The 21,136-nt window shown below is 39.8% G+C and overlaps 1 protein-coding gene across 1 annotated transcript in view; it reads right to left on the minus strand.

Moving 5' to 3' along the window:
- The window catches only part of RHOBTB1 (Rho related BTB domain containing 1), a 468,210-nt gene that overhangs the window by 9,500 nt on the left and 437,574 nt on the right, over positions 1-21,136 (minus strand). The window contains exon 7 of the mRNA XM_044056396.1: positions 16,943-17,093. Within this exon, the coding sequence (XP_043912331.1) occupies positions 16,943-17,093 (151 nt within the window). The remainder of the gene's footprint in view (positions 1-16,942; positions 17,094-21,136) is intronic.

Raw genomic sequence — 21,136 nt, forward strand, 5'->3', positions numbered from 1 at the left:
CTGCGGAAGGGCAGTAAACAGGCATTATACTATGCCATTATTTAAGAAAAGTAATAGTTTCTTTTCTTAAATAATGTCATATAATAGCAATAACCACTTCTGGGTGTGGGTAATGCTAAATTTACCACGGTTGGCTTTGTTTGGTCCGGGCTTCTGGGACCAAACCACGCCAACCGTGGGTAAATTTAGCATTACCCACACCCAGGCGTGGGTTATTGCTATAGTATCTGGAAACTGTATTTACTCCTTCCAAGGTTTCATCCTCCACCAAAAATTCTTACATGGCTAGTTCACCCTCATCCTGAACCTTATATGCCAGTGAATAGAAACACAGCTTAAAAAAGATATAGAGTACTATACTACATAACTGTCAATTAGCAACATTGCCTGTAATACAGTGGACCAATTTGTTAAGCTGATAAAGATTTTCAACAGAGTTTTATATGACAATCTGCACTATTTGCTACAGATAAAACAGCTCCTCCCTCGTTTGAGTACTATCTCTCTTAATGCAGTTTGTATGGACAGATTAGGAATGTGTTCATGGATTACATGGGTCACATTCAAGACTTTATTCTTCTATGTTGCATAAACAGGCTTTTCCTCAATTGAATACTGGCACCAATCCCTACAAATCTTGAGATGCATTCTTTTCATGTGAAATCATGCACTTAGGACCATTAAAATGAGAGAAAATATGAACCCCCACAGTCCTGACAAAAGTTATTGATTCAAAAATATCTGAGAATGACAATGCCCATTAGGAAAAAGAACTGCTGCATGTGATCCACTTTTTCCTGTGGGAGAAAAATAACTCACAGCTCAGTCTTATGGTCACTTCTATTATATTACAGTCCAGAGATCCTATATTCAGAAAACCTGGCATTGTTATACTCTGACCAGTCTGCAGAAAACTAAAACCATACTGGGCCATTACTTGTACACAGTATATTATTGATTTCAACATAGGGGGTTGACAAAAATGTTTTCCAAGAGTAAAGCAACTGAGCCTTTGCAGCATTTTGGAACATTCCCAGAAAAGTGCCTTCACTGACTGATGAAAAAAAATAAAAGACATATATATGTACACCTAGTCTGTGATTATGCTCTTCTCTTATCTTTGGGACATAGTTTGATAAAACTTTTTGCAGATTATCAGCAGATGTTTATCATCAGATCACTGTTGCAGTAGCATAAAGCTATATGGAGCATATCCATCCAAGGATATTGGCAATCTTGTCAGTGTTCAAAAGCTTCTGGGTGGCTTCTTCATACACTGTATGTCCAATAAAGATCATTGTTGCACTAGTATAAAGCCAAAGCTTAGGTGGAAATGGTGGAGGATGCAGGATCAGAGTCCAGAAGTCCCTGGAGAATAGATCTAGCAAATCCTGTACTGGCTCTGGAAAAAGCGTCAGTTTTGTAGTGGTTAATGTACATGTGCACTAAGAGTCAAGTTGTCACCTCTGTAATAGCACTAGAGGACACGGCTCTTCAAAAGGTCTCAGAAAAATTCATAGCTGTTATGGCATTCTGGAGAAAGGGGGATTTTTTTTCTGTATTGAGAATAACAGAAATGATCAGCTTGGAACAGTGATGGCCTTCTGGACATGGCCTGCTTGGAAAATGGTTGTCCTTTTTCTCATCTTCAAAAAAAACCCCATAAAGAGTTGATCTAACAATATGGAATCTTTTGTCTTTTTCAGGTAGTATCTGAGCTGTCTGTGGACATTGTGGACAGTCAGAGAAAGCATAATTCTCTCTTCCCTCTGTTTATAGGTTGGGGAAAGAACACAAGAAGATGAATAGACTGATTCAAAGTAAACTCAGAAATCACTTTTGGAATAAATGAGAGATTCATTCTAGGAGTCATTCTATCATTGTCAGAGACGTAAAGGGGATGAACAGACATGAAGGCTTGCAAATCAGATATTCTTCTAACCAAAGTCATAACAATCAGTAAAGGTATCGCCTAACTTTAAGGAACTAGTAGCTGAAGGTTCAACTAGAGATAATGCCAGCTTCTCTAATACAAGATTAAGATCCTAGGATGGAAACACCTGTGTCCAAGGTGTTCTCATTTGCAAAACTCCTCTCAAAAATTGTTTGACCTAAAAAGAAGAAAAGGTTGAATCCACTGGCAGACAAGCTGAAACTGCCAAAAGGTGTAATCTGAAGTGTAAGCAGGACAGATATGTAAACTCACACAGGTAGTGGAGTACCAAAGGAGTCCCTGTTTGGGTTGAGTCCTGTTCTCTGCTACAACACTAACGAGAAAATCTCTTCCTTTTAGCAAACTATGATTTTATAGTAGCAGGTTCAATAGCCTCCTTTAATACCTGTTGCATGTCATCTGAAAAGCGGTGCCTAAATGGGATTAAATGGTAAAAAGAGACCTTCCCTGGTAGGAAGAAAGCCATACTGACAAATGTCCAAAAAACATCACAGAAATGTTAACCTATGAGATGGAATTACAGAGGACTTCTCCAGGTTGCTTGAATCTCAGTTATTGAAAGAGGTTCATGGCAAAAAGAAGGGATGTTTCAATATTATACTTCATGATGGAATCACGCATTAACTTAGGTATCTGAAGGTAAATAAAACCCCATTATCTTTGGTCTTCAAGTGGCTACATGTAGCATTGTAAAACTTGGCAAAAAAAAAAACACTACGAAGTCTTAAGCAGTACTTATGGGCAACAACTGAAAATTTAAAAAAATAGTAAAAGACCTTTGGGGTCCTTGTAGATAATGATCTGTCATCTCATACCCATACAGCCACTACTATTTCAATGCATACACAGTTGCCCAACTGATAGTCTATGAAGTTGAAAGCCATGTCAGTTGTCTCACCCTTTTCATAGCATGTTTCAGGCTAGATATAGAATACTGTACCCTATTCTGTAATTTACTCAAATCACGTGCTAACTGGTACATTCAGAGAAGGTACAAAGATTCTTCAGAAAAAGAATCAAAGGGCTTCAAGGTCTTGCCTTATAGCAAATGACTACAGCTACTCTCTCTCTTCTGCATATCTTATTGCCTTCCCAGGAGATACCTGTGTCTGGCATATGGAGCACTAAAGGATCTGTACTGTTTGGAATCCTTTGCCTAGAGTACCTACAGTGATGTGAAAATAAGAATACATTTAGCTTCAATCAAAATTAATCTCAGCCTGCCATGAAACATGACAACTTCATATCTTAAAACCTCTGAAATAAATAAATAAACAAATAACAGGGCAAATGCTCATCCACATTTTCTGCATGCTACCTATATGAATAGAAGCTTGCAACAGTACTATGTGCATTTCTGTTTTCAAATGCACATGACAAAGCTCCACTGATTACAAAACAGTTCTGTTTTTTACCCCAGTGGAAAAGTATCTTTTGTTGAATGGCAAACATGCATACATCTTCCAACAAGAAACACTTCAAGTGTTACACTTTAAAACTTCTCCATAAGTGAAACAATAAAAAACTCAGTGCTAGATGTTTGTTGCACCATATTTATTTATTAGCCCTGGGTAATGTCTGTCTGGTCCTTTTTATGCCAGCCAGAAATTAAACCAGTCAGTTCCTCCCTAAGCATCAGTTATCTTCACAGCAAAGTGAGTTTTGTAAGCATGCTGCTGTATCACATTTTGTTGTACTGATAAATAAATACACAAAGTGTAATAAATTAAATCCGCAAAATAAACTGACTACAACAGAGGCTCTGGATGTGGAGTGCTATTCTTTTGAAGACGTTCTGTTACACTAGACTCCCTCTTATCCAGTCTCACTGGGACCCGACCTTAGGCTGGATAAATGAATGGCTGGTTAATGAGAAAATGCATACAAAATAGCATTTGTAAGTTATAAATCAGATAGAATAACGGGGTTTGTTAGTATGTGTTTTTCTAATGAATATGAAGTCTAAAACTCAAATGTCACAACAAACTAAAGCACTTGCAGAACCAACAAACAAAACGCCTCTTCAGGTCAGTGAACCAAAAATATTTATTTAACGCCACAAAACAATAACTTGCATTTTCATCCTTAGACTTCATCAGAAGGAATAGTTAACCAAGCTAGTAATCTCCTTAAATAACCTTCCCTTCCCACTGACAAAACAATTAACCAATTAAAACTATTAGTATAATTGAATGTAGTGCATTCAAAGTGCAACTGTAAAAATGCAACTATAAAAACTCCTAAAACAAATAGTTAGTTGTTACAGTAACAATTTTTTTTTAAAAAACAGATTTTAAAAAACATTGAATCACATAGTTAGTATGTAAATACATAAAATGAAGGCCATCAAATGTAATATAATAGAAATAAGTAAAAAAAGATGTGTTACACCAAAGTAACTATCTGTACTATCCTCTTTTGAAAATATGCCTATCACTGGTTGCAATAATCATTAATTCTTGATACAGCACAAATGAATGTACCTAGTACTAATCTATAAACCTATAAATCTATAAACCTAAACCTTAGTACCTCTAGGGAAAGGGAGGGACAGGGTAAGATTAAAGAAACATGTCATGCAGAACAGAAGTGGAGAGACTTGTAATAGTTTTGTACTGGCAGCCCAGTTCATAATGTTAGCTAAACATATTTAAGAACTTCACATAGGAGCTACACAGATATCCTGAATCTAAACATTTCTTAATAAAGCTATAGACGTAGCAGCTTTGGTAACCGTGAGATGTGATCACTCCTTTCAAAATTTTATGGTACTTACTGTAACAGAAAGCAATGTAATTCCACAGATATTTGTAAACTCTCTTGCCTAGTCTTTCTTGCCTTTCACAGAGCAGACAAAGATTTGGCTATTTCAACATGTCCAAAGTCCTTTCAGCATACTATTCATGAATATATTCACCTTTAGTTTCTTTTTTCAAGAAGATATTGGATGTTGAATTGCTTAAGACACACCACAGTAGTTAGCTAATGCAAAAAAGCAGTATTTGGTCTCAAGAAAACTCTGTTATTAAGGTAATGAATATAAGTTTTTCAAACATTACTGCATGCAGCAGAGAAGTCCTTCTTGGTGATGTAATGCTTACCAAAAGCAATGCTTTCTATGATGCCAGCATAGCTCCCAACTGTCCAGATTTTTGTCTTATGTTTTGATCTGTTTCTCCTAAAATTTTAGGTTTTCCGGCAAATTAACGAGGATTGAAATCACAAACTAATGACATATATTTGAGTTTCAGCCTTCATACCCTTCAAAAAATACTTGGTAATACAACCCCCTAAATTCTGTCAACTTTCTAAGTTTATAAAAGCAATATTTAAAAATTGTCCGTTTTTTGGGCCTTTGTCCCCCCCCCCCCCAATATTTTTGCCTTTGTACAGAATTCTTAGGTTAAGAGGTTGAGAGGTATGGATGCCAGTGGTAATTCCAGACTAAAGGATAAAGTTAAAATTTAATACATATTTTCCTTTCCTTTCTTTCTTGTTCATCTACATTCAGTGTGTTTGTTCTCATGGTTTAAGAATGTGGGATTTTTATTTTTGTGAATATGAAAGAACAGGGATTTTTTTTTTAAATGTGTTGTGTCTCCAGATTTGCTGACTTCTGTTGGTGAAAATAACAAAAAAAAAAAGATGAAAGACCAGGAACTGTATTTAAAGATGCAATTGCTGTATTCTCTGATGTTCATAATGACTTACATATCACTAAGCCACACAAGGGTGAAGTCAAGGGAAGGAAGCAAACTTGGATATGTGTTGCTAATTTCTAATTTTGCATGACTGATGTGATTAAGCTTTCGTTCCTGAGAAACTTTGCTATTACAAGCAGAAGAACTGGTTATGTGACAGCTAACTGGTTGTATGAGAGAACACATGAGGTTAGAGTCACAGGTGCCACTTCTGAAAGCAAAAACAATTATCAGAGGTCCACCACAGGGCTCAATATGTTTATAGGTTCATAGGTGTTTACTAGGCTAATGACCACAAGGGCCTTTTTAAACCTAGTCATGCATCCCAAATCTCTGACAAGTTCTGGTACCCTTAATAAGTGTAAACAGGGGCTTGGGAGATGAAACAGTTACAAGCAGGGGCCTGGAAGATGAACCATTTGCAGGCTGCCCATGTCCATTAGACACATAGGTGCCAAACAAGGGATGAATTTGCTGTTGCACATCCAATTGCCCAACTTATTACACTTGAATTGGGTTAGGGAGGAGATCTGCTTCACATGGATGGGGAGCCTCTTCCAGAGAAAAGGTAGTCCCTGGGACACATACCTTCCTACAGCAGTTCCTGTTTATATCACAGGCAAGGCTTACGTCTTTAGACTGGGTAATTCTGATGCTGCTTGTTTAGCAGATATGCAGGAGATCCATCATAGTGGGGTCTGATAATGACTTGCATGCCAGGCATAGATCTCCTTTCAACAGCCTGTAGAAGACAGAATACAGGAATAGGACCTTGAGGCATATGCACAGGACATGTTACTTACTCCCTGTATTATTTTAGTGAAGAACCTCTGTGGACGTTCCAGTTGTTGTATATGCCTGATTAGGTACATACTCAATGACAGGTCTGATGAATACAGTGGAATAATGACTTCCTTGGACCTAGACACCATATCTTTGTTTAAAAGTTGCACAACACAGAATGATTTCCTTACTATTGTAGACATGTGATGGTCAAAGGCTAGATTACTGTCTATGTGTGCCCTCAAGTCCCTGACTACTGGGTCAGTTCTTAGTCAATATGATATTTACCAGGGGTGGATGACTTCCTGAAGGATACTTTCTTGTCATTTAGTTTAGTCCATGGCTCGGACACCAGTTGTTTGTCTGTGTCAGCCCTTCCTGAAGAACATATGTGGAGGATTCAGTAAAAGCTCCTAATTTGCAATCATCTGCAAATGTAGACAGCCAGAGGCCATTGATATTGGTCTCGACTTCAGAGAAATGAATGTCAAAAAGGAACAGTCCCTGGACTGATCCCTGAGGGGCTCTGCTTGTGACTGGCCTCTTTGTAGAGGTGGACTCCATTCTAACTTCCTGGGTCCTGTCTGTGAGCCAACTGGCTATCCACTGCATGACAAAAAGGTTTGTAACTAACCTCTTGAGTTTGTCAATAATACCCGAGTGGGGTATTGTGTCAAATGCCTTGGCCAGGTCAAGGTAGGCAGCATGAACCATTTTGCTCTCATCCATTGTTTTGGTAACCTTCTCAAAGAAGTCCATCATTTTGAGCAGGCATGACCTGTGCCTGAAGGTTTTCTGTGTCATTACTGATCATTTCCATGATGATTCTTTCCATGACTTTGCATATGAGACTAGTGAGACTTATGGGTCTGTAGTTTCCAAAGTCTCTAGGTGGCCCACATTTGTGTAGCAAGGATGACTGTTGCTGTTCTACATTCATGAGGCAAGAAGGCTGTTTGGAGGCTACAGTTAAAAAGCAATTCCAGAGGGCCTGATAGGTCATATTTTATAATATTTAGAAGGCATCCTGGGATATTGTCTGGGTAATTGATGCAGTGTTCTTGGCATTAGAGAGAACATTAAGGACCTATTCCCTAGTGATAGCAAGGCGGAGTTATATTTGATGCTATTTCCTGAGGGAAGATTGAAGGGGAGAGGAGGGTAAAATTGGAGCTGAATTTGTCGGCCAGTAGGTTTGTTGTATCTTCTGGCTCAGTATAGGTGGCTCCATTAACAATGAGCTCTGCACAACAGAAAATTGTGTACTGCCTTTGAGGTCGTGGACATAGCTAAAGCATGCCCTGTGGTTGTCCTTGTCCTGGGAGGCAGCCAAGTTTACCTCAAATTTGACTTTGGTAAACTTTATTTATCCTCTGAGATGTTTAGTTTGATGAGAGTGCTTTCATCTTGCTGGGTGCTTACCTCCTAATTTTTTTCCTTGTGTTCTACAGTCTACTGATGTAGTGATTCCACCAGGGTGGCTTGTTTTTTGAGTTACTACTTTTTCCTAGTGGGTACAGCTGCCTCTATACAGCTATTAAAGCTACTAACATGCTTGTAAAGTTTTTTTTGTGAACAGTTCCATGTAGGCAGCAGTGTTCTCATGGTTTATGGTGTCTTGACATTTTGCCAGGTTATCACTTGATAGTAGGCAATTAGCCTTAGAATAGTTCCTGAATATTCCAGGGTTATCTGGCATTCCAGGTTTTATTTTTACTTCAAAGGAGACCATTTTGTGGTCTGACCATACCAGAGAAGACATTACACTAGGGGTGTGCACCACTCTCCCATATTCGTGATGACCAGATCCAGTATGGTTGCACCCCTGCTTAGTGTAGTGACAATCTGGTCCAGGGAGTTTGTGCTTACAAAATTCAGGAATCTCTGTGCCTGTAGATTTGGTGTCATATATGACTCCCAGTTAACAGTGGGGCAATTAAAGTCACCCATGAATATGGTTGGGCCTACTCCTACTTGGCATTTATTTTTCACACCTTGATAGGCCAATACTTCTGACATATGACTACAAATTGGGTGTTACTTGATCTTTCACTGACTCACAATTGCTCTGAATGTGAAGAACAGGTTAACAATTTGTGTAAGGGCAATTGTCTCAAATTAAATATAAAAGAATGTAGTATAATTAATTTTTAATAAACAAAACAATGTCCCACACCATGTAGGTGACACACCCTCCAAGCATACCTCTGAACTGTACAGATGTTTGCAGACTGTACAGATTTTTGCCTCATATACTTGTTCCATTTTTCATAAAAATTGAGTTTTTCTGGCAAATTAGTGGCAAATCATTAAAGACTGAAGTTAGAAAATAATGACAGAGATTCGAGTTTCAGAGTTTATACCCTTCACAAAGTTCATGCTAATGCAAAACCTGGTATTCTATCAACTTTCTATGTTTGTAAGAGCAATATTTAAAAATTGTCCTATTTTTGGGCTTTTGTCCCACTTCTGTTTATGTACACAGGAGCAGCATGCATCTCAGACATGAGTTTTTCAAATGTAGGGAAAGGAAAGGCCATGCGGACTTCACAACTCTTCTTGGAACCTCAAGAGTTTGCAAAGGCCCTTAAGCAGATGAAATTGGATTTTGTGAATAGGGGATATGTGGAATCTGAGGTTGAGGGGGCATGTTCTTTAGCTGTAAGGAAAAGAACCACCAAGGTAAAACCCTGCTTCTCTTCCCCATGTGTTGATCAGCAAAACATGAGCAGAAGTAATCATGGCGTAGCTATGAATTTAACTTATAGTAGTGCTATTAATAGGGTGAAAGACATTATCAGACAGAATTGGCATATATTACAGATAGATTAAATGATTGCAGGGATTGTAGGGTCTAGACCTAAGTTCTGTTACAAGAATAAGAAAACATTAAAAGGAAGTTTATGCTAGCCTAAGGATCATAATTTAGGAGCTAGGGAGGTTATGGTAGGCACTAAACGGTGCAATATTGTTCTTTTTGTGATTACATAGATGAATCGCTGGTGTTTAAACATCCTGATAATGGGAAGATCGTTTATGTGAGAGCAGCAGTAGACTGCAATACCAAAATTCTTGTATATCTTGCCCATTGTAAGATATTTTGTGTATTTTACGTGGGCAAGACGAACAGGCAGTTAATAGAACGAGTTAGGGATCACTACTATTGTTCGGGGAAGGGCTTAGATTATAGTGCACTGGCAAACCACATTAATAGCGAAGGGGAACAACACAGCTTTTTATTTAAAGTTCTTGAGGTTGTGCAGGAAGATGTTAGGATGGGTGATGTGATTAATGAAACAGAACAAATATAGTTTTGTTGGATTTTTAGGCTTAGTGCATGTAGAGATCATGGACTTAATGATTTTATCTCTTTAAAACTGGTGCTGAAAGCAAGGAAACTTAGGATGTGAACTGTGTTTGATTTGCCGTATGGTTTTATTTTAGAGGTGTTTTATTTTGAGTTGCTTGGTTAATTGAATAATTGCTACGAATGTTTGAACTATTTAAGTACTCTTTGTGTTTTTTGATGCTATGGCCTGATGAAGAAATGTTACAATTGTGAAAGTACTTACCTCTTCATTAAAGTTTGCTCTGCTTTTAATATTGGAACTGTTTCAGCTGTGTTTCTGTATGGATCTTTCTAAATTCTGTTTCATGGCAAGAGGGATTACTCCCATAAAATGTAATGGTTATATAAAAGAAATATCCTCCAGTAGAGAATACAAAGATGAAGTCTTGCAGGAATGACATTCCTTATCTGAATCATGAGAAGTAGGTAAAAATCTGGGTTTTGTTTTCTTTTCACCTTAACCTTTTGAATCATCATGTGCCTGTATTCCATTCATAGACTAAGACTATGCAATGAAGGTATCAGTATAGGTTTTGCTGTTGTGTTGTGGTTTCATGCACTTAAAATGAAATACTCCTTTGCAAAAGTCCTAAAAGTCAGATGAAGGCTGCAGTAAGACAGGAGCCAAATTGGACAAACATACAGAGGGCCTAGCTTGTAAAACTACTTCAGAAGTGCTGGGAGCATCCTTTATTGAAGCTTCTTGCTCTGATATGATTATACATAGATCCCTGCTGCTGTATTGTGGTTTCATGCACTAAACTGAAATATTCCTTTGTAAAAGTCTTAAAAATCCAAGGAAAGCTGCAGTAAGACAGGAGCCGTTACTTCAGAAGTACTGGGAAAGTACAGTTTTGTACACTTACCATAAATGTAGATGTTCGAGTGTATTCACTGTTGCAGTCATTACACTTGGGTTATCTGCCTGCAGGTAGCCCTCAGTCAGCCAGAATACCAGAGTCTTGGGATTTCTGCGTCAGATGCTGTCGCTTCTTCCATGATATCAGGTCGTCAGGGGTATAAAACAGGCAGCCAATGCCATTACATCAGTTTTTCTTGCCCCAGATGTCAGGAGCCCCCCAAATAGGAAGCTAGTATATGGTGTGGATTACCACCAGTAAAAAGTAAATACCCCTGCCATAAAAAAGGCCATATAGAGGATAGGTAGAAAGGATAAAGAAAAACAGGGGGCTGGAGGGAGGAAAACCAGGATTGCAACAGTGAATACACTTGAGCATCTACATTTATGGTAAGTGTTCACAACTGTACTATGTTCTTCGTGTTTCACTGTTGCAGTCATCACACTTGGGTTGATTCTCAAAGCTGAGGAAGGGTGGAGTCATTCAAGAGGAGTTAGGGCTGGCTAGCAGGCCTTCTAAGACTGCTGTAGCAAATCCAGCTTTGGATTTAGAAAAAAATAGGTAAGTGGTAATGCTTGGTGAAGGTGTGTACAGAACTCCAGGTTGCAGCTTCCAGAATGTCCCTGGTAGGGACTCCTCTGAGAAATGCTGTAGAGGTGGAAGTAGCCCTAGTGGAATGTGTTCTGATCCCCTGTGGGGTAGGTTTTCCATGGTGTTTGTAGCAGAAATGGATGCAGTGTGCTATCCATTTGGAAATGGTTTGCTTTGAAATGGCCTTGCCCTCTGCCCCTGTAGAAGAGCTGATAGCAGTTGGTCAGATTTTCTGAAAGGTTTAGTCCTGTCAAGGTAGAACCTGAGCTGTCTGTACATGTCCAAGGAGTGCAGGATCGTCTCCCCTTTATTTTGAGGCTTAGGGAAGAAGGTTGGCAAATGGATGGCTTGGTTTACAGCCACACTGGAGACCACCTTAGGCATAAAGGATGGGTTAGTCCTGAGGGAAACCCTGTCAGCATGGAAAATAATGAAGGGTTCCACAGTCATTAGTGCCTGTAACTCAGACACTCTTCTAGCAGAGGTTATGGCTAAAAGCAAGGCTGTTTTCCAAGAAAGGAATTTTAACTCTGCTGATGCTGCAGGTTCAAAAGGGGGAAGTGTGAGCTTTTCCAGTACAAAGTTAAGGTCTCAGGCAGGGATGGGTACTCTCCTAGGGGGGGCCTTAAGTTGTTAGCCTCTCTCAGAAATTGTTTGATGACAGGGTGAGAGAATAGAGATGGCTCAGTATTATAATAAGCTGAGATTGTAGAGGCATGAATCTTAATGGAGGAGAAGGATAGGCCTCTGTGGAGTAGCTCTGCTAGGTAATCAAGGATTTGAGGTAAGGAGGGCACAGCTGTGTCCTTTCTTGAGACTGACTTCAAGAGCAATATCTTTTCCACTTTTCAACATAGGATTTTCTAGTACTAGGCCTTCTGGCCTCAAGAATGACATCCAGCACCTGCTTGTTGAGAGTTGCTGGTGGAGTATTCAGGGGATAAGCCAGGCTGCAAGGTTTAGTGTTTGCAACTGTGGATGCAAAATCTGTCCCTCCTGCTGAGACAGCAGGGAAGGAGTCTGATGAAGGTGTCAGGGTGGCATTGTTGTCAGACTGCGTAAGAGTGAGTACCAGTGCTGACATGGCCAATCTGGGGCAATAAGAATTGCCCTTGGGCTGCCCTGTCTGATCTTGAGTAGTACCTTTGAGAGGAGGGGCGGAGGGTGAAAGGCATAAATTGAGAGGTTTTCCCATTTGAAGGATAAGGCATCCACCTTCCAGGCCCTGCTGTGAGGGTTCCTGGTGCAAAATTTACTCAACTGGTGGTTCTTGGGAGAGGCAAAAAGTTCCACCTCTGGTGTCCCCCACCTCTGGATTAGAAGGTTGAAGGTGTTGGGCTCCAATTTCCACTCATGTGGGTCCAGAAGATTTCTGCTTAAGTTGTCTGCCAGTGAATTATGTTTGCCTGGCAGGAACTGAGCTTGCAGATGCACTTGACTGCTCAAGGCTGCGTTCCACAAGGTCATAGCTAACCTGCAGAGTGGGTAAGAATGGATTCCCCCTTGTTTGTTTATGTACTACATAACTGTGGTGTTGTCTGTTTTTATCAGCAACTGTCCTGGAAGGATTCGGTATTTGAAGGCTGTCAGAGCATACTGTACAGCTAACATCTCTTTTTGATTGATGTGCAGGAGAATTTGTCCTGGGGTCCACTTTCCCTGAATGCATTTGCCTGCCATGTGAGCCCCCAAGCATAGTCTGATGCTTCTGTTGTCAGGGTTTGGGCAGCAAGAGGTTGAGTGAAAGGCAGTCCCTTGTTGTGGTTGCATGCTTCTGCCCACCAAAGGAACTCTGCCCTTAGACAAGGAATGATTGGAATGACTGTTTCCAGGTCCTGAGAATGTTGGCACCAAAGACTTTTTAAGTACCATTGAAGTTTCCTCATATGCAGTCTTGCATATGGAATTAGCAGAATGCATGAGGCCATGAACCCTAGGGCTTGCAGTATTTTCCTTGCAGATAGCTGGGTTTTGGTGGCCATGTGTTTGAAGTAGTTGCTCAAATAGATCTGTTTTTCTGGAGTGAGAAGGGCCATCTAGGAAGCTGTGTTCAAGCTTGCTCCCAGGAATACAATTTTTTGACTGGGCATCAGTTGTGATTTCTTTTCGTTGATGGTGTACCCCAATGAATATAGTAGTCTTTTTACAAATGCCAGGTGGTGAAGTAGTAATTCCTGACTGTCTGCCTGAATCAGGCAACCATCCAAGTATGGGAAAATTTGGATATTTCTCTGCCTGCAATATGCAATGGCTGGAGCCAGGCACATTGTGAATACTCTGGGCACAGTAGATAAGCCAAAGGGAAGTGCAGAGAACTGATAGTGCATTGAGCCTTCCCTGAAGTGGAGATATCTCCTGCAAGACTCCCTTATGGGGCTGTGCAGATAGGCTTATTTTAAGTCTAGGGTGACTAGCCAGGCATCCTTGGCTAGCATAGGGATAAGCTGTTGCAGGGTTAGCATTTTGAATTTTGGGACCACCAGAAAGGTGTTGAGAATTGACAGATCCAAGATTGGCTGCCAAGAGTCCTCTTTTCTGGGCACCAGGAACAGTCCGGAGTAGAAACCCTGTCCCCTTTGTTCTACTGGAACAGGTTGGATGGCCCTGATATTGAGCAGGGAATGTACTTGCTTTTAAGCCTCTGCCCACTGATTTGGAGGAAGGTCTGGAAACCAGCTTGGGGTTGGCAGGGAATGAAAGTAGAATCTGTACCCCTGGGATACAATGTTTAGAACCCATCGTTGCTGAGTAATGGACAACCAGTTTTTGGCATGAAGGGCAAGTTCTCCTCATAGGGGCGCAAGTAGATGGGCAGGGCTGGGAAGGATAATTGACATGTCATTGTGAACTTTTACCATAAGGGGGTGCCTTGCCACTCCCTGTTTTTGAGGTGGGAGCACTCCATTGTTTAAATTTCTGCATACCCTGAGACTGCAGTCTTGGTGGTCTGGTTCCCCTAGGTTTGGACTGTGAAAGCCTGAAAGGGTCTGGAAAGGACCAGTTTTGTGTAGGCCAATGCCTACTGAATCTAGGTGGCTGCCCTTGTAAGAATTTTTTAACAGTTTGCATAGATGTAACTTTTTCTTCCATCTTTTTAAGAACCTCTTCTGCTTTGGTGCCAAATGGTCCTGATTTAAAGGAGTGTCTAGTAATTTTGATTTGACATGGTCTGGCAAGGTTTGTTCCTTCAGCCAAGCATGCCTTCTCAGTACAGATCCAGTGACTGCAGCCCTGCAAGATGCTTCTAGGGCATCAAAGCCACACTGCAAAGTATGCTTACTAACTTGGTTTGCAGAATGCATTAACTCTTGTAAATCTTTATTTTCTGCACAATCTGGAAGTAACACCATTTTTTTTTTAACTTGTTCCATAATATGTTGCTGGTACTTCAACATATGAAACTGGCAATTCAATGCCCTGATGGCAAGAGTTGCAGAGGTATATACCTTCTTACCCCATTTGTCTAAAGCTCTGGAATCCCTGTCTGAAGGAGTAGGGCTTTTGGCTGTAGTAGCCTTAATACCTTTAGGCTCCTGGGAAATGGTCTCTGGATCTGCAGTAGGATTCTTAAAAAGAAATTTGTGAAAATCACGTACTCTGTAGTACCTGTCAGGTTTTCTAGGGGCCGGTGGTAAAGTGTCTGGAGTAAGACTGGATTCCACAAAGACATCATATACAACATCCAAGACAGGGGGTATAGCTAGGGGCCTGTGCTGAGGCAACTCTAAAAATTCTCTGAGTCTCTTTTTGGACTGAGGATAATCCTGGCATTCCCAGTAGAAATGATCTCTTAAAGTATGCAAGGTTTCACCAAAAGAAAAAAAAACTCTGGAGGGGAGGCAGAGGGAATGGATTCCTCTGCATCTGAACCCTCAAAGGTAGATAAGGGTATGTCCTGGTAATCAGAAGGGTCAGAGTCATCTGACTCCTGGTCTGTAGAATCGGAAAGAAACTCAACTCTTGGTCTCTTAGCAGAGGAAGGCTGGCTTCCCCTAATTAGGCTAATAAGGTCTTCAGCCATTCTAAGCATTTGTTTTTGAGGCATGGGAGCATGCTCTTTGGTTATCGGTTTTCTAGGCATAGTGCGTACTCTGGGCCTGAGAAACTCAGCAGTTTTAGCTAAAAAAGAAGTTGTCAGTTTAATGCAAATATTGGTAGGCCAGAATACACCCTCAGAAGCCTGTGCCTGCACAGTGGCTCCAGACCCATCCAAGGTAGAGATATCCACAGGTTCCATAGTGGAAAAAGCATCTTGTGGCATACTGGACTCTGAATGGGTCTCAGCAGAGGCCTACGAATCTGTAAAAGCGGGCATCAGGGGCTGCAAAGGTGCCCCACTGAGTACCGGCGGACTGGAGACTAGCTTAACTGAAGCATCGTCGGCAGTTTTTGACCTATGTGGTATGTCTCTATCTTTATCTTTGCATTTTTTTGGAAGATCGGTAGTCAGATGGCTTACCGAAGCCATTTCGGAATATGGAGAACAAGAGTGAAAGAATTCAGCAACAAAAATAGCCCGATGACGAATGGTTCGGGCAATAAACAAGGCACAAAGCCGACAGCGAGGGACGTCGTGGTCTGGGCCTAAACAAGTGACGCAGTAAGAATGAAAATCTCTGTGAGGTATTTGCTTTCCACAGGAAAGACAATTATTAACTTTTTCTGACATCGGTTAGAGCAAGAAAAAAGAATCCCCAACGAGGTACTTAGCTTTAGAAGACTTCAGGTTTGAAACTCGAAAAACTAAAATTTCAGGTAGCGCCCGACCGGCACTTGCGAGCTGCTTCTACTTTGGGCTCCTTCTCGGCAAGAAAGACTGATGTAATGGCATCGGCTGCCTGTTTTATACCCCGGATGACCTGACATCAGGGGTGTAAACAGCATGTTCAGAATCGGGTCTACTTCATATGATCGAAAGACCATTTGATCAAAACCCATTTGATCGAATGTTCATTTGATCGAAAACCAGTATTCAAGGCATAAAACTGGGATTTGTCCCCCTCCCCAATGTCGTGCGCCCCTGGAGTTGGTATATATAGTTGGGGGGGTGGGGGGTGCAGCCCCCCACATTGGGGGTGTGGGGGCAAAGCCCCCCACCCAGTTTCCTTTAAAAGAAGAAAATAAAACAAAAAGTACAGATTTTAAAGGAAAATAGGTGAGGGGCTTCGCCCCCACACCACCCCTAACTATATATACCAACTCCAGGGTCGCACGACATTGGAGAGGAGGACAAATCCCTGTTTTATGCCTTGAATACTAGTTTTCGATCAAATGGTCTTTCGAGCATATGAAGTAGACCCTCAGAATCATATACCTGCTGTGTTACTGAAAATTACAAAAAAACAAGACAACATATAAATAGAAAATACATATACACACAGACACATGCCCAAACACTTTTGTTTCAAAAATCTTTGTGAAAAACTGATGCTGTTATAGTTCTGTAATTAATTACTAACAACATGAGGTGACATAAAATATGATTTTTTTAGAACCAAATGAGTTACTAGATGCAAAGTTTTATTATATATTTAAGATATACATTCAGGAGACAGGATAGAAAGAAGGAAAGCAACATTAAAAGGTACATTAGCAGTTTCACTTGTCATTCATTATTACATTTTAGCTGCTACTTACTGAAATCATTCAGGTAATATGATCTTCAACTTAAAAACAAGTTATCTTCATGGGCTGTGGCACTTACCTGTTAATGCTACTAAATGTGGAAGGCACAGTCTGTTTGCCAAAGCAATTAGCTCTATAGGGTCAACATCCAGACCAGTAGATAGCTGCCCTGTGTACAGGTATTCCAGGACAGACTGCATGCAAACCCTTCGTGTGTTAGGAATACGAACCTACAAGTTGGACCATGCAGACTATTAATAAACGTTCTATTGTGCAGAAACCAGTCATGGCAGAATTTACAACTGTTTACCAAACATCTGTTTTAGAAACAATCTTGTTATAAGGCACCACTTAGTATATATTCTTATACTGACCATGCTCATTGTTATACCGCAGTGTTAAACAGCTGTGTGAGGACTTTCTATGTTTTATGGTCCTGAGTTAGTTCTTCCTAAGAGCATTGTTACAGTCCCAAAAGACTCTAAATAATGGCCCATTTTTAGGCATTGAAAATAAATGTATGGCACTCAGTTGATTGAAAGTACTAAGCATTATATTAAAACATGGCATTTGTGCGTGCTTAGTAATCTGCTTTATAAGAAGATTACAGTAGTACTGAGTAAGAAAGAAGGACAAAGTAGGTAAAAATCTGGGATTTGTTTTCTTTTCACCTTAACCTCTTGAATCTTCATGTGCCTGTATTCCATCCATAGACTGAAACTATGCAACAAAGGTATCAGTGTAGGTCCCTACTGTTGTTTTGTGGTTTCATGCACTTAAAATAAAATACTCCTTTGCAAAAGTCCTAAAAATCAAAAGAAGGTTGCAGTAAGATAGGATATGCTTTTTTTCTTTCCATCACTTCAGTTCTTCCTTCCACCTATTTGGTGAGCTCCATGCTCTCTCAGATGCGTAGAGAATGAAACAAATCCATAACAAGTATTTGTCAATGCAGAATGTTGGCTTGTAAAGGAGCATGATACTTTTTAGTGGTGTTATTACCATATATTGTTACATTTGGGCAAGGTATTGAAGTCCTGTTTTATCACATGTAATGACTATATGAAATTAATGAATGTTTGGGATAAAGAAGTATTCCTTTACTCCGGAAACTGAATGAATTTAGCAATACTATATTTAGAATTATGGGGATATGGGAGTGCAGGGAAGGAATTTTTCCTTAAAAATTACTTGTGTGCTTTACTAATTAATAATTTTGTGTTGTTGAATGCCTTTCTTTCTTATTATATAGACTATAACTTTAGTGTACCTGATATATTGGCATGTATCCAGCTTGCAGTAGAGCTGAACTGCAGTTATAGGAGTTAAAGGTGTGTGGTCAATAAAATAACATATAATTGTCAATCAGACATTATGGCAGTAGTCATTTTATGCATTCAAAAATGTTACACTGCACAAAGCCTATGGATGGTGGACCACATATTGTGCTCCAGAAGTTTAGACGGGGTGGGGTGAAGGGAGCAGTCACCCTATACACAATGAGTCAGGGATACAACCCCACACCCAAGGTGTTGGAGATACAATTCGTTGATGCTCACTGGTGGTAATGCAATACAGGTATTCAGTTTCTGAATGCTGGCATTTGCCATAAGGACTAAAGTGTTATTGCTTCAGCATTCAGTGTGTGCTCAGTATGTGGCATTCATAATGTTTGCTGCAATTATTCTGAAAGAAAGAAAGAACGAACAAAATAACCTTTTCTCTGAAATCATTTGGAAGATATTTTTTTCAACTCCGAGGAGAAAAACTGTTGTGTTTTTTTCTTGAGTTGAGGAGGGGCACTGAACCAGACACCATATTGTGATTCTATCCTCTTGAGCTGATTTTTTACATTTCTAAGTGTATGGCATTAAATGTACAACTTAATAAAACTAGGGACTAAATACCGCAATAAATTCCACATAAAAACGTAGTCGCTATCCATAGAGGAGGACAACACAAATGCTACATGGCTTGTACCAGAAGCCACAGATAAGAAAACAAAACATAATGTATTAAGGACATACTGGAGAGAGGGGCACAGACAAAGGCAATCAACAGAGTCCAGGAGGCACAGCATTCTTAAAGCCTAATAAGAGTCATTCTGACCCCAAACCCATGTTATATCAACATGAGAAATTATAACACCTAGATGCTGGGCAGCTCAGGAGAATGTGAACAGCTATATTTTTGCTCAAGTATGTTGGCAGATAAATGAAATATACATTTTTATGGACAGAGAGGCTGTAGCGTCAAATAGGATAAAAGAATTTCAAGAATGCATTGGTTACATATACAGGAAATTCTTGAGGGGAGTCCAAATTAAACATTAACCAGTTATTATGCTTTATAGAAGCTGTAATGAGATACTTAAAGTTTGCTCTGGAGCTATTTATAACATCAGTTCATAAGGCTTATTTGACTGCACTGAGCGTGATGCACGGCAGTTATTTATTTGTGATAATGCTGGCCAGTCCATCTTTGGTTGTATACTTCTGATTTGTATTTGCTTTTGTGTCCTTGAAGGAGTCATTTTTAAACTATTCACACATGATTTGTCTATCAAGCTTATTATCAAAGTAAAAACAATCCAAAAGCACAGTAGAAATGGAGTTCAAGCAGCACAACTTTGCAAAATCTGATTTTATTAAACAAGTAAATGTTTTAATTGTTTAATAAAATCAGATTTTGAAAATTTGTGCTGCTTGAACTCTGTTCCTACTGTGCTTTTGGACTGTTTTTGGTTGGTATTGCCTTGCGCAGTGTTCCTTGTGGAGTGGTATTATTATCAAAGTAAGTTATGATTCAAGTAATCCACCCTTAATTTTGTGTCACTCTTCATGAAGTAGTAGCAGCAAAGTTATTTACATGTGGCCTGAACAGTGGTGCTGCAGGCAGAGATGAAGCATCTCTCTATGCAAAACAAAAACAGGTGTAAAAATAAATAAATAAAGGGGAAAACAGAGGTTCACTGCTTTGTTACCCTGCCTTTATACCAACATGCAATCACTACTCATAATGATGTTTGTTACCATGTAAAGAATCAGATGGGATTCAGAAAATAATGGATTTCTCTGTATAGATATGGGGGCAGCAGGTACCTTGGGTGGAGGTACACGAGCATCATGGTGTCTTTTTAATGATCGAGGAAAGAGAGGAGAACAGTAAGGTGATTGCAGTAGTGGGAGTACAGCAGGTATTGTATTGAACTGTGCTGATGAAATATGAGTTGGAGACATGATGAAACTTTCAGTTTACTGGTTAGTCTATGACCTTAGTCTTAACTATGGCCATGTAGTTTGGATAGAGACTGAAAGGATGAGTTCATGGATACGAGCAAGCAGGAAGAAGTTTCCATTCCTGGGTAACTATGCTCATCATGCATGATAGTATAAGGAAGCTGGAAATCCATGAGGACCTCAGAATATGGCCACTGCTCTTTCGCATGACAGCAGCCAGTTGAAGTGGCTTGGGTGCCCATGTACAGATGCTCACTTTGTGTACTTTCCATTAGAGGTGTACCAGGTAAAAAAACACTGGAAGGAAACCCTTGGTCAGATCCAGGACATGTTGGAGTGATTATATGGCTCAACTGAGATTGGAAAACCTAACGATTTCACAGCATGAACTGGAGATGTTTTGGGGACACAAAAGTTTGGAATATCCTTCTCCACTTGCCACTGTGACCCTTAGCAGGTCAAGATGTATAGAAACTGAAGGTGATGGTGACCGTGTGTAAACAAAGGGAAAGTCCATGTTGCTTATATATGGTCTTACTTTACATTGCAAAGTGCAATATGATATCATGCAAATATGTAGAATTAAATGGTTAATTTGTGTACAATTAAATGGTTAATTCCATTAACAGTCTGCTCTTGGCAAATGCTTAGAATACAAGAAAACATCTTAACATGTCACATAAAATAACACCTGTATCCACTGACAGTCTAAAAATGCAGAAGCAAGTCATGTCAGGCCAGTGCCTAATATCTGTAAAAGCAAGCTAAAGCAGCAAGGCAGTGTTTACAGAGTGAAACAGTTAAACTGCAAAGTGATGATGTTTCAGTCATTGTGTGCTTAGAAACTACCAAAGTGTAACAACGATTCTGTGATTCTAATAACATGTTAGGAGACTAGCACCAACAACTTCAAGAATAGCTAAAACAGTATTACAAATGTATCTGTTTCCAAAACAATGGCTAAAGTTATTTGCAGTCAAGAAAACATATATGTTTATTCATTTTTTGTATGCAACTTTCACAGTAGAAAGTTT

This window comes from Protopterus annectens, chromosome 14.part0 (genome assembly GCF_019279795.1).
Source record: "Protopterus annectens isolate FY-2018-M chromosome 14.part0, PAN1.0, whole genome shotgun sequence".
NCBI lineage: Eukaryota > Metazoa > Chordata > Ceratodontiformes > Protopteridae > Protopterus > Protopterus annectens.